The sequence below is a fragment of the Phascolarctos cinereus genome, unplaced genomic scaffold (assembly GCF_003287225.1).
Source record: "Phascolarctos cinereus isolate Bilbo 61053 unplaced genomic scaffold, phaCin_HiC Scaffold_5;HRSCAF=322, whole genome shotgun sequence".
NCBI classification, from domain to species: domain Eukaryota; kingdom Metazoa; phylum Chordata; class Mammalia; order Diprotodontia; family Phascolarctidae; genus Phascolarctos; species Phascolarctos cinereus.
The window spans coordinates 241888740-241905916 of record NW_027555958.1 but is presented as its reverse complement, the minus strand read 5'-3'; the positions used below and the strand labels follow the sequence as shown (position 1 = coordinate 241905916).

General features: G+C 47.9%; 2 protein-coding genes across 3 annotated transcripts in view; both read left to right on the top strand.

Moving 5' to 3' along the window:
* ZNF76 (zinc finger protein 76) overlaps positions 1-12952 on the top strand; it is a 38735-nt gene extending 25783 nt beyond the window's left edge. The window contains 14 exon segments of the mRNA XM_078155407.1: positions 102-182; positions 349-426; positions 920-1119; positions 2084-2146; positions 2523-2639; positions 6320-6395; positions 7314-7439; positions 7708-7887; positions 8764-8997; positions 9136-9158; positions 9160-9297; positions 10243-10404; positions 10901-11014; positions 12070-12952. Coding sequence (XP_078011533.1) covers positions 102-182; positions 349-426; positions 920-1119; positions 2084-2146; positions 2523-2639; positions 6320-6395; positions 7314-7439; positions 7708-7887; positions 8764-8997; positions 9136-9158; positions 9160-9297; positions 10243-10404; positions 10901-11014; positions 12070-12174 — 1697 coding nt within the window. The 3' untranslated portion in view covers positions 12175-12952.
* A 1307-nt stretch (positions 12953-14259) lies between these two features.
* Positions 14260-17177, top strand: part of DEF6 (DEF6 guanine nucleotide exchange factor) — a 44696-nt gene continuing 41778 nt past the window's right edge. The window contains exon 1 of one of the 2 annotated variants that reach the window (XM_020999583.2): positions 14260-14482. In XM_020999583.2, the coding sequence (XP_020855242.1) occupies positions 14294-14482 (189 nt within the window). In that variant the 5' untranslated portion in view covers positions 14260-14293. The remainder of the gene's footprint in view (positions 14483-17177) is intronic. The other variant, XM_020999582.2, reaches the window with a different exon arrangement.

Genomic DNA, 17177 nt, shown 5'->3' with positions numbered 1-17177 from the left:
GCCTCCGCCCGTCAGTGAGACCTCATGAACAGCCTGTGGTCCTCTACATCCTTACAGATCCCCAACATTTGACCAACTTTCCTTCATTTCCATTGTTACAGGAGAGAAGCTACTTGAAGGGCAAGTGATTCAGCTCGAGGATGGAACCACAGCCTATATCCATCAAGTGACAGTCGAGAAAGGTGAGGGAAGGCCTTCCTTGTACTTAGGACAGCCTGGAACAGACCTCCAAAGCTTGGACTTTTCTGAGGCCCAGAGACAACTGCCACAGAAGGTAGATGTGAATAAAAACCCAGGGCAACGGAATCATCAGTCACATTTCTTTTGTTTGTTTGTTTGCTTTTATAGAATCTCTTTCCTTTGAAGATGGACAGCCTGTACAGTTAGAAGATGGTAGCATGGCCTATATACACCGCACACCCAAAGGTGCATGTCAGCGGGGGACTGGAGGGAAAGGGGGGTGATATAGAGCCAAACACTATCTTCACTCCTAGGAGTTTGCAGGGGGCTAGGGTAAGTGTGGGCGTAATGGGTGGCAAGATCCCACAAGGTCTTTATTGTTGCAAAACAACAGTATCCCTGAATATCTGACTGGGGACAGGGTCTGATTTTATACTCCCTTTGGCTTGTTGTCGGATTATTGTTCTCCAGGGAGGTGAGGTTTACAAATCACTAACAATGTTCACTCACCCAGCAAGATTCTTTAGGAGACCTTGTCCTGAGAAGGGGGCAATCTAATGATGCCCCTATGGCCAAGAAATCTTATGTCCTTTAGCTCCAGGGAGGATGAAAGCCATCCATAGACCTTGGAGAGTCCTCCTAGGCGAAAGATACCCTTCCAACTGAGTCAATGCATACTGATCTTAAAGCAGTGGTTGCTACTGCATCCCAATGGTGCCCCTTTTTTCCTTCTCCACAGAAGGCTATGACCCTAATGCCCTGGAAGCTGTCCAGTTAGAAGATGGCTCCACTGCCTACATCCACCACCCAGTGGCCATGCCCTCTGACAGTACTGTTCTGGCTGTACAGACAGAAGTGGGCCTGGAGGATCTGGCAGCAGAGGAGGATGAAGCCTTCAGTGCAGATGCCGTGGTGGCCCTGGAGCAATATGCCAGCAAGGTGAGATGATAGCTGGCAGCTGAGGAAAGCCAGCCACTCGGCTCCATGGCAGCTTTCATTGTCGCCCCCCTCCCCTCCTCTCCTGCAGGACACGCCAGCCTCCAGGGGAGTGAGGGGTGGTGGGCACTGAAGGGAGTGAGCATGCAGACCAGGCCTGGGAACCTCTGCCAGGGCCTTCTGCTTCCCTCATCAGGGGGCATGAGCTGATTAGTCATTGCTGGTCAACAGCTGTTTGCACACTGCCTTGTCCCCTGATTGCAAAGGAGGTTGCATCCAGCAAGGTTTGGGCTGTGTGGCTTAACTGTCCTGTTGTCTGAGGAGACTAGACAGACGGTTCATGATCATGTTCTTTGTGATGGCCACTTAAGTCAGCAGACCTGTTTCTTTTCCCTTCATGCGCTCGCTCGCTCGCTCTCTCTCTCTCTCTCTCTCTTAGCTCTTTGGGAAAGTTGTCTCAGTGGGCAGGGATTAGGTCAGATGTTCTAAAGCAGCCATGACACTTTAGAACATCAGAATAGTCACAACCATATCACATCTATGTAAGAAGAACTTAAAAAGACAAGGTTCATTCTGTACCCTGAAGATCAATAAATAATATCTCTTGTGGGGCTGGTTAATTTGCCCATTTGTCTGAAGACCCAGGGAGCAAAAGTGCCTTTCTTTAGTGCAGTGGAAAGAACCCTAGACTGAGAATCAGGAGACCTGTGTTCTAGTCTCAGCTACTATTAATTATGTATCCTTAAGCAAGTTATTTTTCCTTTCTGGGCCTTATTTTCCCAATATATAAAAGCTAACACACTTTCTGTAGCATTTAAGATTTACTAAGTGCTTTGAATGTATTATTAAAATGTGAGGTGGTATTACTTTTATTTATTGGTATTAGGTTTTCTCAGAAGCTTTGGGGTCAATTAGTGTACCTGTAGAAGATAGGAAGCACCCACATTCATGCTTCTTCCAACCACAGGTGTCTGATGTGGAGGAGGGCGTCCATTCCCAGCTGAAGGTGGATGAGTCTGCTGCTTCCCAGGTATGTGCTGTTCAGTTGGAAGTCTGAGACTAGAAAGCTCACTTAACCCAGCTATGGCCATGACAACAGTTTGCAGCTTACATGACTGCCTGAGGATGGGTCTCCTCCATGTCTATTCTGCCTTAATTACCATGTTTATCCACCTTCCACCCCAGAGTAAATGTAGCTGCTCCTTTCTTTTGTAGCATGCCCCACAACAGATCTGCTTCAATCTGTCTCCTTACAGGACCTTTGCCTCACCCAGGGTTCCCTAGCAGGCCAAATCCCATGTCTTAGGCCTGAACCATGCCAGCTGGCTCATTTGTTCTGCCCTGTTTGTCCTCCACTCCCCTCAGGCAGGAGGGTGGGAGTGACGATCTCCAGTTTTCCTTTGCAGGTCCTGCACAATAACCAGCCACCTCACAATGGCAAAGGGCAGCAGGTTGGAGATAGAGCATTCCGCTGCGGGTACAAGGGCTGTGGCCGCCTTTACACCACCGCTCATCATTTGAAAGTAAGTCTGCCAGCAGATTTGTGTGCCATTGCTGGAGCTATAACTCAGTGCTTCCAGTCTAGCCAAAATGGGGTGGAGCACCCCTCACATTGGTTCATCCTTGCTATTCAGGACCCTACTCAAGATGGTAAGGGCCTAATGTGGGAACAGGAGGCTGGGGGCACAGGGTGCATAGAAAGAAGTCTCCGTTGGAGGTGATAGAAGAGACACTTGAGAGGGGCCCTCTAGCATTGGGAGCTGCCAGGGGCCTGAGAGCCCTCTCTAGCCCTAGCTGGCCTCTAAGAGCCAGTAGTTTTATTTTTTTTCTATAAAAGAGAATGTACCCCTTACTCCTCTACCTCATATAGCCTTCTTTTTTTACAGTCCCAACCCCCCCCCAACCCCAATTAAGAATCCTTCCTACGACATCCCTGACAACTATCCAGCCAACTTCTGCTTAAATACCTGCAGTGATAGGGAATTTACCTTCTCTGGAAGCAACCTATTATATTCTTGAGCAATGTTATTTTATTAGAAAGTTCTTCACATTGAGCCCAAATCAGCCTTTTGGCAATGTCCACCCATTGGTTCTGGTTTTCCTTTGAGTCAGGTGGTCTACAAAAGACTGAGAGGCATGGCTGTAAATAAGGGTGCCTTGAGATCTTTTACATCTTTTGAAAACACCTCTTCTGGATTTCCATGGAGTAAATAAGTGAATGTGAATAATAACTGACATTAGCAATGAACCTGAACACTGTAATTCTAATGCTCAAGTCTGGCCTCCAAGGAGAAAAGGGAAAATGCCTCTCCCTTCTTTGCAGAGGTGGAGTACTGTGGGTGTGAAACATTGTATGCACTGTCAAACTTAGTTGATATATTGGTTAGTTTTGCTGAACTGCTTTTTCCCTTCCTCTATTATTTGTTTCAGAGATGACTTTCTGAGGAGGGATATATTTGAAACTGAAGGTCATTTTAAAAATAAAATATATCAATAAGATCTTAAAAACTGACATTTCTATAGCACCTTCAAGTTTTCCAAATGCTTTACATATATTATTTCATTTGAGTTTCACAATAAACCTGTGAGGTGAGCACTAGAGTTATTTCTCTATTTCTTTTTAAAAATGTTTTTAATTTAATTTGATTTTTCAACAATCACTTCCATAAGCTTTTTTTTTAAATTTTTTTAGGCAATTGGGGTTAAGTCACTTGCGGAGAGTTACACAGCTAGTATGTGTCAAGTGTTTGGTCTGAGGTCAGATTTGAACTCGGGTCCTCCTGACTCCAGGGCCAGTGCTCTAGCCACTGCACCACCTAGCTGCCTCTTCCATAAGCTTTTGAGTTTTAAATTTTTCTCCCTCTCCCTCCCTAAGATGGTGCGCAGTTGGATATAGGCTATGCATATACATTCCTATTAAACATATTTTCACATTAGTCATGTTGTAAGGAAGAATTAGAACCAATAAGAGGAACCACAACAAAGAAAAAACAAAACAAAACAGAAGGAAAAAAATAGCAAATAATATGCTTCGATCTGCATTCAAACTCCATAATTTGTTCTTTGGATATGGATAGCATTTTCCATCATGAGACTTTTGAAGATATCTTAGATCCTTGTATTGCTGAGAAGGATTAAGTCTATCAGTGTTAGTCATTGCACAGCAGGGCTATTACTGTGTACAGCATTCTCCTGGTTCTACTCACTTCACTCAGCATCAGACCATACAAGTCTTTCCAGGTTTTTCTGAAGTCAGCCTGCTGTTCATTTCTTATAGCACAATAGTATTCCATTACATTCATATACCACAACTTGTTCATCCATTCCCCAATTGATGGGCATCCTCTCAATTTCCAATTCTTTGCCACCACAGAAAGAGCTGCTATAAATATTTTTGTACATGTGGGTCCTTTTCCCATTTTTATGATCTCTTTGGGATACAGCCCTGGAAGTGCTATTGCTGAATCAAAGGGTGTGTACATGTTTGTAGCCCTTTGGGCATAGTTCCAAACTGTTCTCCAAAATGGTTAGATCATTTCACAACTCCACCAACAATACATTAGCGTTCCAATTTTCCCACATCATCTTCAGCATTTATCATTTTCCTGTTTTGTCATGTTGGCCAATCTGATAGGTGTGATGTGGTACCTCAGAGTTGTTTTGATCTGCATTTCTCTAATCAATAGTGATTTAGAGCATTTTTTCATGTGACTATAAATGGCTTTAATTTCTTTATCCTTTGACCATTTATCAATTGGGGAATTACTTGTATTCTTACAAATTTGACTCAGTTCTCTATATATTTTAGAAATGAGGCCCTTATCAGAGACACTGGTTGTAAAAATTCTTTCCCAGTTTTCTACTTCCCTCCTAATCTGTATTTTCATTTCAGTGGATAAAGAAACAGGCTCACGGAGGTTGTGATTTGTCTAAGGCCACACAGCCAGTAAGTCCAGAGGCTGGATTTGAACAAAAGTCTTTCTGGCTTCAGGTCCAACACATCATCATCTACTTTGCTACTGCCTCCATGGCTTGTGTGGTTGTGACACTCATTTCCTTCCATTCTCTGCTTTGGTGTGCGTCTATCAGACTCCTTGCTGACAGGTGTCTCTTCTCCTTTAATGCCCATACAGTGCCCTCCTGGCCCTCCTTGGACATCTCTAGAGATCATCTTTGTCTTTTGGGGACAGGAGAAGGGATGAGATGATAACCATAGCTCAGACTTCCATAGCGCTTTACTTACAAAGGACTTGGCATACTTTATCTCATTTCAGTGGCACAATTACCCTGTGAAGCAGTTGTCCCCATTTTTCAGGTGAAGAAACTAAAGCTAAGAGAGGTTCTTGGTTTCAATCAGTAGTAGAGTTGGAGTTTTAATGCAGGTCTTCTGACTCCAATTCTAGGACTCCATCCATGGTGCCACGTGGTACCACACCACCATTCCAAATATCTCATGTCTGAAATAGGATATTCAGTTCAGTTCAGTCAACATTTATTAAGCACCTACTATGTGCCAGGCATTGTGTTAGCACTGGGGATACAAATAAGAAGGAAGAAAAAGACAGTCCCCACCCTCGAAGAGCTTATAGTCTAATGGGGGAAGACAGCAAAGAAAAGAAAGCTATAAATGGGGGAGGGGTACTCAGGACTGGGGAGTTGGGGGACATCTTGTTCTGTGGAGTTGAAACCCTGCAGTTCCATTTGCAGAATAGAGTGATCCGGAAGACCAGTTCTGCCCTCTATAAAGGAGGGCTGTGGGAGGAGTTTGGGACTCTACCTTTCAGCCTTCTAGTCCAGGGGAGAGGAGGCTGAGGGAGGTAGTATCTAAGGCTGGAGTTGGCAACTGGGTGATGAGATTAGAAATGATGAGTTTATCCTGGGAGGGGCATCTTTTTGGGGGGAGTTGAAACCTGTGAAACCAGGCTATGGATGCAAAGTGGAGCTATGAATTTACAGGGGTACTTATCTGATTCCTCCCTCAGGTGGAGCAGTCTCATTATTATGTCAGTTGAAAACCTTTTGCTCCTAGTGGTAGCTGGCGGGAGAGGGGTGGGGAAGGGTGGAAATGTACAAATATAAAGAAAAAAAATTGAAAGGCAGGCAGGGAGCTTGGGTTCTGGTGCCCTGGGCCCTAAGGAGGAACAGAGCAGCCCAGGTCACTGGTTACATCCCTCTGAATCCCACTTCTCTCTTGACCTCCCAGGTACATGAACGAGCCCACACAGGTGATCGGCCGTACAGGTGTGACTTTGCCAGCTGTGGAAAGGCCTTTGCCACAGGTAAAACAATCAGGGTGGGGCTGAGAGGAGATGGGGGCGGGGAGCAGCATGACGAGGTCACTTGAGAAGAACTGGGGGAAATACAAGATGCTACTTGTTATTGTTCAGTCATTTTAGTCATATCTGACTCTTTGTGACTATATTTGGGGTTTTCTTGGCAAAGATACTGGAGTAGTGTGCCATATCCTTCTCCAGCTCACATTACAGATGAAGAAACTGAGGCAAACAGGATTAATGAATTGCCCTGGGTCATACAGCTAGTAAGTGTCTGAGGCTGGATTTGAACTCAACTCTTCCTGACTCCAGTCTCTGCATATCTCCTGCACCACCTAGCTACCCTAGTCCAAGATCAGGACTTATCTAAAAATAAACTTTCACCTGGTGGGGCTTTTTTGGTTGGAGGATTCCTCTTCTCAGAAATAAGGGGTAGCATAGTCTATTAGAAAGAATGATATATTAAGAATCAAGAGAACTAGGTCCTCATCTTGCACATGCCACATTCTAGCTCTATTACTTTAGAGAAATCACTTCTCTGAGCCTCAGTTTCCTTATCTAGGAAATCAGGACCATGGGGCTGAGATTATCTCTAAGATCTCGCCCAACTCTGTAATTCTGAAAATGGTTCAGATTGGCCTGAGAGGAGGAAGGTAGGATGTCCCCTGTAATCCCTTTGTGACTCTGATTTAGAACAGATTGGAGAAGGCATAGGCCTCTCAAGTTGAGGGAGCAAAGGTCAAGAACTCAAAAGGGCCAAACTTGAGGTTAGGGAAAGCTGGAGCTAGGAGCACCTAAAGATCTTGGGCCTGTGGAGTGGATAATTATGTCCATGTTGAGAAGGGAAGAGGGGTGGTGGAGGAAATATCTATGAGAGGTTAGTGCTCCAAGTCCCAATAGATACCCACTTTTCCCCTCCCACAGGTTATGGTCTGAAGAGCCACGTGCGTACCCATACTGGTGAGAAGCCATACAAATGCCCAGAGGAACTGTGCAACAAGGCCTTCAAGACATCAGGAGACCTACAGAAGCATGTCCGCACCCACACTGGTGGGCCTTCTGCCTTCTACTGTCATTTTAGTCCTCTCTGCTCTCTGACACAGCAGCCTATAATTTCCTCCTTCATGTTTCCCCATTCCTTCCAAGCATGATTACATTCTCAAAGAAAGCTACCCCCATCCCAACTCTTACCATCTCCTCAAACACAGAGCACTCTTGTGCTGGGAGCCTTGGGCACAAAACGTTTCCATCATGGTCCCCTCTGCCTACCTCTGCACAGGTCTCCCATACTGCCCTCATCTGTCCTGGTCTCCTACAGGTGAACGCCCATTCCGGTGTCCCTTTGAGGGCTGTGGCCGATCTTTCACTACATCTAACATCCGAAAGGTACATGTCCGCACTCACACGGGGGAGAGGCCCTACACCTGCCCGGAGCCCCACTGTGGCCGTGGCTTCACCAGTGCCACCAACTACAAGAACCACGTGCGCATTCACACAGGTGGGACAGCTGGCACCCCAGAACCTTCCCTAGCTCTAGCCTAGGACCCTTCCTTGCCCTGTCCCCATTTCCAGGGACTCCAGCTACTCCTGACTTAGGCAGTTTTGTTCTTTCATGATCTGACAGCCTTTCCCTGTTGGGTACTCCATGATGGGCAGGAAGGTTAGTGTTCTGGCCCAATCAGCACCTTGACTTTGGCTTTTTTTGTTGTTGTTAATGGGCCTCCTTACTCTGCCTGAGTTGGCAGACCCAGGTCCCACAAAGGTAGCTCTCAGTTCCCTTCTCCTCTACTACCTATACCGAGTTTTTCCCTCTCTAGCTATAGCCCAGAAGAGAATCTAAGATGGGAACAGGTGGGGGAAAGGTAGATTGTAATGTTCCCCTTGTCCTCTCCCCATCCACCTGCCATGGAACTCTTGTACATACCATCCCCCTCACATTATTTTCCCCATCTCCTGGTTTCAGGGCCCACACCCTTAGCCTTGCATGTCACTTTCCCAGAACTTTGTATACCCTCCACTTCATTGGCTTCATGTTGTCCCCTCAGTGCACATCCTCTCTCACCCTCATGTCAAGTGCACAAGCAAGCATTTATCCCATGTTCCACTTGATGGCTACATCTCTCCCTCTGTCCCACCTACTCTAGCACCCTGGACCAGGTCCTGTGTCCCCATTCACAGCCCCATCCCTCCACCCTTTGTCCCCGTAGCTCTCTTCTCACAGTCCTGTCTCCTTGCTCGGTCCCCCTAGTTCTCTTCTCACCACCTGTGTCCCCCCAGTTCCTCACTCACCAGCCCCATCCTCCCCCTCTCTGTCCCCCTAGTTCCCCCCTTGCCAGCCCTAGTCCCCACCCCCCTCACAGCCCAGTGTCCCCAGGGGAGAAGCCGTACGTCTGTACTGTTCCGGGCTGCGGCAAGCGCTTCACTGAGTACTCAAGCCTGTACAAGCACCACGTGGTGCACACACACTGCAAGCCCTACACCTGCAGCAGCTGTGGCAAGACCTATCGGCAGACCTCCACCCTGGCCATGCACAAGCGCAGCGCCCATGGTGAGCTAGAGGCCACCGAGGAGAGCGAGCAGGCCCTTTATGAGCAGCAGCAGCTGGAAGGTGAGGGGCAGGGGGCTCCCCACACACCCCTGGCACCAGCACCCCCGGAGGCAGGGCCAGGATGCTCAGGGGAGACGGAAATATCAAGCTTTGGTGTGCTGACCAGGAACTAACCTGTGCCTCTCCCCCCTCCCCCAGCTGCTTCTGCAGCTGAGGAGAGCCCCCCCGCCCAAAAGGTCTCACATCACTTTCCTATCAGAGGTGAAAGAGGAGGGGGACATCCCAGCACAGGTGACCATGGTGACAGAGGAGGATGGGGCTCCCCAGGTGGCGCTGATCACCCAGGATGGTACCCAACAGGTATGGGCTCTAGAGCTCAGGGTAGAGGGAGGAGATCCCCTACTGCCGACAAAATCACATGGTTGTCGTCAACAGGATGTATGTTTGTGTGTCTGTAACAGCTCCCAGCCTCCCAAATTTTACACCTTCACAGACTTGTAGGAGGCAGCAGAAGTTAGGGCTGCACAATCCCCAAAGAGTAGCCTGGCCAGGTCTCTTTTTTGTTTTTGTTTTTGTTTTTTAGGCAACTGGGGTTTAAGTGACTTGCCCAGGGTCACACACCTAGTAAGTGTCCAGTGTTTGGTCTGAGGCCAGATTTGAACTGAGGTCCTACCAACTTCAGGGCCGGTGCTCTAGCCACTGCCCCACCTAGCTGCCTCTCTTAATGCAATTATTATGAAGATTCAGTCATATACTGTGCATGTGGCATTGTGCAAATGCAAGTTGTTAATATTGGTGGTATTTACAGGATCGTAAGATTTAGAGGTGGATCTAAGATCACAGACCTTAGTCATTAGAGATGATCTAATCCACCCTCCTCATTTTACAGATGAGGAAACTGAGCCTCAGAGAGGGACAGTGACTTGCCCAAAATTATACAGAGAGTGAGTAGAGGAGCCCGTGTCTTCTGATGCCCAAATTCAGTATTCTTTCTATCACAATCCCTAGCTCTGCCATAGTCGTCCATCCTAAATCAGCCTCATTTGGTCCTCAGTGACTAGCATATAATCTCCTGGACAACAGGGATTGTATCCTTTTCCATTTGTGTATCTCCCTCAGCACCTAGCACAGTACTTTGTCAAGAAGTACTTTAATAAATATTTGTTGAATTATGAACAGAGCAGGCTCATGTTATGTCCTTATCATCCGTACAGGAAAGGTTTGATAAACAGCTAACAAGGGGCATCCAGGGGTTTGACTCATAGCCAGGACAATCTTCTCTTTCTTCAAACCTCTCACCTACAGGTCAGTCTGTCCCCTGAAGACTTGCAGGCCCTAGGAAGTGCCATCAGTATGGTGACCCATCATGGTGGCACAGCCCTCACCATTCCCAGCCCTGAAGACCTCGGCACCTCCAGCACACATACTGTCACCATGGTCAGCGCCGACGGCACCGAGACGCAGCCAGTATGACCAAGGGTTTCTGTTCTCTCTCTGTCCTTCTCAGTAGAGGCATTCAACCATAGCAAGAGTTACTCAATACCTCTTACTGCTCTCACAATGCTTTCTCCCCCTCAAAAGGTATTCCTTAAGTCGATACCAGTATCCTCTTAAAGACTAATGGATCTGGAGCCAGGAGACCATTAGTCCCAGTCACCTACTGTGGGGTCTTTCCTCTCTGGGCTTCGTTTTCGTACTCTATAAAATGTGGCTGTGGGAGGTGGGACTAAATGAGCTCCAAGGTTCTTTAATGTTCTAAAATTCTATGATGCTAAACCCGTGGGCCAGGTTAGACTCTGGAGAAAGACCATTCTCACTTAGCCCTGAACCTCAGGCTAATTAGCTTCTGATTCCTAATAGTCTTCTCTGTTCTTTCCTTGGTCTCTATAAGACCCTTATTCCAGGATGCCTGGAAATATGATTGGACAACCAAAAAGAAACAGAAGGCCTTTCTGTATTTCAGGTTACCATCATAACCTCCGGGGCCATGGTGACTGAGGATTCAGCTGTAGCATCCCTTCATCACCAGCAGGTGGCACTGCTGGCCACGGCCAATGGAACTCACATTGCAGTGCAGGTGTGTAAACTGCAGGGAAGCAGGACGAGGAGCAGGATATTACGGGAGTCCAGAGGAGAAAACAAATGTGAAATCGATTTTTAGAAAGAACCTATTTCAAGAGAACTGATTCTGTGATTTCTCTCAGACCAGAGTAGGATTATAAAGCATCCTAGGATCTCTTCAGCTGGGTTTGTGAACAGAGTACCAAATGTGATGTACCCATTCCCATTTCCATACTCTCAGATCCTCCCCAGAAGCTTCATGCCTGCTTTCTGTAGCATTATTCATCATTATTCTTCGTATCTTTTTCATGCCCCCTTCTGATAAGCTTGACCTCTCAGAGAACAGTTGTATGTCCTGTTTACAAAGAACTTACATGCCTTATTTTATTTGCTGATCCAGAAAGCTCTGTGAGATGGTTAATGCAAATTTTATTCTTCCCATTTTACGAATGCGGTGACTAAGCCTCAGAACAGAGTTTTTTTACCTGACGTTTGGTATCACAGCCCAGGCTTTCTGACTCCAAATTGAGTGCTCTGTGCACTGTGCCACAGCTGCTTCCTATCCCTGCAGCTTCTTCTCCTCAGTCTGGAGTGGTAACGTGCTATTGGCGTCGGTAGGAAAGACACTGGGTGACATCAGGAGGCCTCAGCCTGCATGTGATTCACTGAATTACAGACTTCAGACACCAGCTAGTCTAACTTCTGCTGGACAGAGTAGCTGTGTCACCTTGGAGATGTCTACTCTCTTGAGTGTTTGCTTTGTAATCTCATCAGAGTTGGAGAAGAGGAAGAGATTAGATCATCTCTGAGGTCCTATCTAGCTGCAGAGTTCTGTGCTATGACTTTGGCTCCTTTTCTCCTGGGAAATGACCCAGGCCTGTTACCCTCCACATCTCCTTGACCATGTTTACTCTCCTGTGTGTCAACCATCCAGCTGGCATTTATTGACTTTGTTGAGTGCTTGAGACACAGCTAGTGCCGTGGTAGGCTTTGGAGGGTACAAAAAGCCTGCTTCTTGCCTACAGTGAGTCACATTCTTTTTCTCTCTCTCTCTCTCTCACTCCCTTGTAGCTGGAGGAGCAGCAGACTTTGGAGGAGGCCATTAGTATGGCTACCGCCGCCATGCAGCAGGGGGCTGTGACCCTGGAGACATCTATATCAGAGAGTGGCTGTTGAGACCCTAGAGCAAGCTGGGTCCCACACAGTGGCGAAGAAGATGCCATATGGTACAGGCCTCACTGTCTCCAAGCATCCAGGCTGTGGATGAGCCATGGAAGGTGGCCACGTAGAGGTCGCTGAGCCAGAGGAAGCAGCGTTGACAGCAGCATAGTTGGGGGAAAGGGAATGGTTTTGCCATCAATAAGGGTGGCAGCCAAAATGGAGGAGTTCTAGACATCCTCAGAAGATGAGAAGGACCCAGTGGGTCACTAGACTGCCCTGGGACTCCCACTGAAGCCTGCCTGGGTGCTCCTCTTCCTCATGAGAACACCCTGTTGCCCCTTACCCCTTTCCTTGGGACAGTGAGTAGAGGTCAAGGATGCCTTGGGGGCTGGCCTTCTGCCCTCAGGTAGTTGCTTCCCACTATGTGGGAGGCCCCAGCAGAGGCAGGGGAGAGGGGAGCACCTGGCTCCACCAGAGGATGTTCTGGAGCCCCTCTAGCCACATACAGCAATAACTATGGCAGAGGGGAGCCGAGATGTCCAGGCAAACGGCAAGAATTTCCTGAGGGGGCTATGGCAGACAGGAGGAAAGAAGCAGTCTCCCTCAGCCCACTCTCAGCCATTCATACTGTGGCTGGAGCAAAGAGTGGTCCCTGCACTTAGATTGCTGGGTTTGGGATTTGTGTGTGTGAGTGGTTTTGTTTGTTTTTTAATTCAATTTTTATAATTTTTTTTCTGCTAAGGGTGATGGTGGCGAGTGGGTGGATGCTTATTTAATAAAAGTCCCAAATTTCCATATGGGTCAGTCATCCTTCTTTTGTGATAGAAACTAGCTGCAAGACACTGACTTCAGTAACTCTGAGCCCTCACTTGAAGCAAAGAGAGCCCTGTGTTTCTTTATCTGTGACTAGGATGAAATACTGGGGCTGCGGTGAGGGTAAGAAAACAAATTGGTACATAACATTTGGCCTGTTGTGGTGTAGGGTAGTAGATCATATCACACTGGCTAGGCAGAGGGAATGCATTTAGGTCCCATCTTCTCAGCCCCTCTGCCTTTCTCAAGAATACCAGGCTGCTTTTGCTACCCACAGCTTCCAAACTCCAGGAGAATTTCAACCCCATGTTCATCTCTTTGCTGAGAGCTTTCACCGTGAGACTTCCTCATTGTGCATCATGACTGGCCCTAGCTGGCAATGCCCTGTGGCCAGGAACAAGCCTTTTACATGGTGTCATGGAGGTAGCGCTGGACTGGCTGTCCAACAACATCACCTAGGTCTGAGTCCCCACCAACTGGGTGACACTGAACAGATTATTTAATCCCTCCTGAAGTTGAGCTTCTTCATTCATCTATAAATGGTAACCATACTTACAGTATATACCTCCCTGGGTTTGTATGTGTGGCTAGAAATGCCCAAGGAGAATACTGTAGGGATGGGAATGGCCCTCTTCCTCCACAGCAAACGATAATTAAACAAATTGAGCTTTGCACTTGGGGAGCCCTGCCCTTTCTCCAGCTTCTTGGAAGCATCTGGAGATCTGTGATCCCTGATGCCCCTCGGGAGTCTGATTCCCCGAAGTTGGATTAGATGTCTCTCCTGTATGGATCGGGGGGACCTGCTGGGTTAAGATCTGATGAGGTTTGGGTGGGATCATGCCCTAAATTCCCTGGAGAAACACATTGTAGGGGGTTGGGAGGGGAGGCTGGGAAAAGGGAAAGGGTTTCAATAATTAAATAGGAATAAAAGACGGAGGGACAATGTTGCCCCTACTTTACACCAATTTCCTCATTTGCTTCTACCCTACCCCTACCTGAGAAGAGGTAAAAGCTCTACAGTGGTGGCACTGAATTCAGAGGTTTACCAAAGTAACTTCTGGGGACAAACATCTACCCCTTCCTCCACCCCATCACCAAGAAGTTTCCACGAAGCAAAGAGTGGTTCAGTTACTAGAGTGATCTTTGGAACCACCCCCATCAGCGCTTTAGGCCAAAGGAGTCCTGGTGAGAACTGTGCTTTCAGGGGCTGGGCGAGTAAATAAGGCCAGTCCCTATTCATCTTGGATACCCACCCCCTCTCCCTTTCGAGGAGGAACCTAGAGTACTTCAGAGCAGGCAGGTGGAGCTAGTGCTCTGTAGTATGGCCCCTCTGCGGTCTCCAAAGCTGTTTGCATTTCCTGAAACCGGATCTCCTGGGTGTCAGAGCAGCCTCCGAGTCCCAGGCTTCTCGGCCATGGCCCTCCGTAAAGAACTGCTCAAATCCATCTGGTATGCCTTCACAGCCCTGGATGTGGAGAAGAGCGGCAAGGTCTCCAAGTCCCAGCTCAAGGTGAGCCAGAGGCTCCCCCGGGGGTGCAGGGTGGGAGGAAGGGACTAGAAGCCAGGGGAGAGGTGTCTCTCACTGCCCCTACCTCCAGCCGGGCTTGCTCCTGCCCTGCCCCCGGAGAGCACCAGCCTGGCAGTACAGGTGCCCAGAGCCCTTCCAAAGGAGCTTGGGAGCCACGACTGGACAGGCCGATATGATATCCTGGTGGGAGGCTCCTATTAAGTGTGGGACAGCTCCAACAAACCCCCCCACCCGGGTATGGGCCAGGGACTAGTAGGGGCCCGAGTAGAGATTGTGGAGCTTCAGAAGAGGCGAGCCAGGCTAGCAAGTTCCAAACTCAGGCTCAGCGCACATGGCCCCCCCCCCCACCCTGCACCCTCCCCTTGTTCATGCTGGGACGTGTAGCCAGCATCTTCCTGCCCCATTTCCTCTGGCGGCTTTGAAAGGAGACAGTTAGAAAGCTCTTCAGTCACTTCCTCTCGGGGCCTAGGGGCTGTATCTCCCCTGCCCCCAATCCCTGTAGAGTCAGAGTCGGTCCACTCCCACCCAGGACACAGGAGAGAAGCTCCCCCGAATACCCTCCTTCCTCCACTGGAGCACTGGCTGGCTGTCCCTGTCAGACACTTAAGTTGAAGAACTACTGCTTAAGGCTGTGGGGGTAGTAGTTAGCAAGGGGTATGCCAATGTCATCTAGAAAGGCAACTGCCCAGCAGAAAGCTGCCGCCTAAGTGACCATAGGCTGCACGATCTCCTTCCTTCTGTCCATGCCTGGAACAGGTCTATCAGGCTGTGATGGACCCAACCAATGATCCTTGAAAGTCTTTGCCTACTTGAGACATCCAAGAGGGAGGCTTTTTAAACATCCGGCACTGTGCTAGGCACTGGAGTTGCCAAGCCAAAAATAAAATAATCCCCATGGTGATATAATATATGATATAACAATCCCCCAAATGAAATAATTCTCAGCCTCAAGGAACTTATATTCCATCCAGTAAGTCAGCATATAAGTGTATACAAGTCCATTTCAGGGGTAGGAAGTACTAGCAGCTGGAGAAATCCAGGAGAGCCTCACGGAGGAGACGGCTCTCAAGCTCTGTGGATTTTAGGAGGCAGAGATGAGGAGGGAGTGCATTCCTAGTGCAGAGAGATGGAGATGGGAAATGGAGCGGCATTTGTTAGAATTCTGCAAGAAAGCCTGTTTAGTTGAATCATACAGTGCTTTAACATGTAATAAACCCGGAAAAATAGGTAGAAGCCAAATTGTGAAGGATTTTAAATGCCAAACAAAGAAGTTTGTACTTGACCCTGGAGAAAGGAGTTCTCTGAGGTTGTGGCTAAAGGGGTAAAAGAAAAGAATCCAGCATAGAATCATGAACCTAGAACTGGAAGGAAGCTCAGAGACCCCCTAGTCCAACCCCTTCATTTTACAGGTGAGAACAATGAAGCCTTAGAGATGAATTGAGCTGTAGAATGATTGGATGGAAGGAGTGTTTATGTCCCACCCACCTTCCGCCTCTCTGGATCCCCAGGGCCAATTTACTAGGAAGAGCTGGAGCCCTTGTGACTCTCACCGCTCCATCAAAGGGGTGCCTGGGGACTAATTCCTGGCCGTCTGATCAGTCACTGCAAGTCAAGTCAACCTGTTTCCCAGCCTAGTTCTCTCTTCTCCCCATTGCACAGAGTTCTAAGCTTTCCTCAGGTGGCTGGGCTAGAACCACCACCACCACCACTCACCACCCACCCCTACCTCCAACCCAGGCAGGCAGGGAGAGCCACAGCATAACTCCTTTCGTCCTGACTATTCCACAGTCCCATTCAAGCCTGTACCCACAAAACCCCAGTTACCTCTATCCTGAAAATCTGCCTTCAGGATTGTTAGGTGCCTCTGGTTAGCAGGGCCCATTACACATCACCCTGAGTTAGTCGTTAAACATTTATTAAGCACCTACTGGTGTGCCAGACACTGTGCTAAGTGCTGGGGTTACAAAGAAACGGAGGACAATCCCTGCCCTCCAGAAGCTTATGGGGTAAGATAACACGTAACAAGAAATTGTACCCATAATGGGCAGCAAGGTGGCACAGTAGATAGAGTACCCAGTCTGGAGTCAGGAAGACCTGGGTTAGAATCCAGCCTCAGAGACTTATTAGCTATATGACCTGGGAAAGTCACTTAACCCAGTTTACCTCGGTTTCCTCATCTGTAAAATGAGCTGACGAAGGAAATGGCAAACCACTCCAATATCTTTGCCAAGGAAGCCCCAAATGGGGTCATGAAGAGTCAGAAATAACTGAAAATGACTAAATAAACAAAAACAAGCCACCCAGCATGGGGGAATATTGAAGTTCCTTACCCCACTTTTAGTGGAGAATCTGGGAGGTTTCTTTTGTCTACTCTCTACCCTGTCTATCACTGCCCCATAAGTAGGGCAGTTTTTCCCCTTAGCCAGAACCACTGAAATTTAAAGGCAACAGACATCCAAGGAAGGAGATTCCATGGCCTTCCTGAGTAATGTGTTAGAATATCAACAGGTTTTGGACAGATTTTTTTTCCCTTTTATTCCTGAATCCCTTTTGCTGCAGAAACGTGTGGTCTTGATTCTGTCACCTGAATACTAACCCCCTCCAGAAATTTAAGTCTGTTATTCAGTGTGTCCCCCCCTCAACTCCACCCTTAACCCAACACTTTCATCTTTCCCCA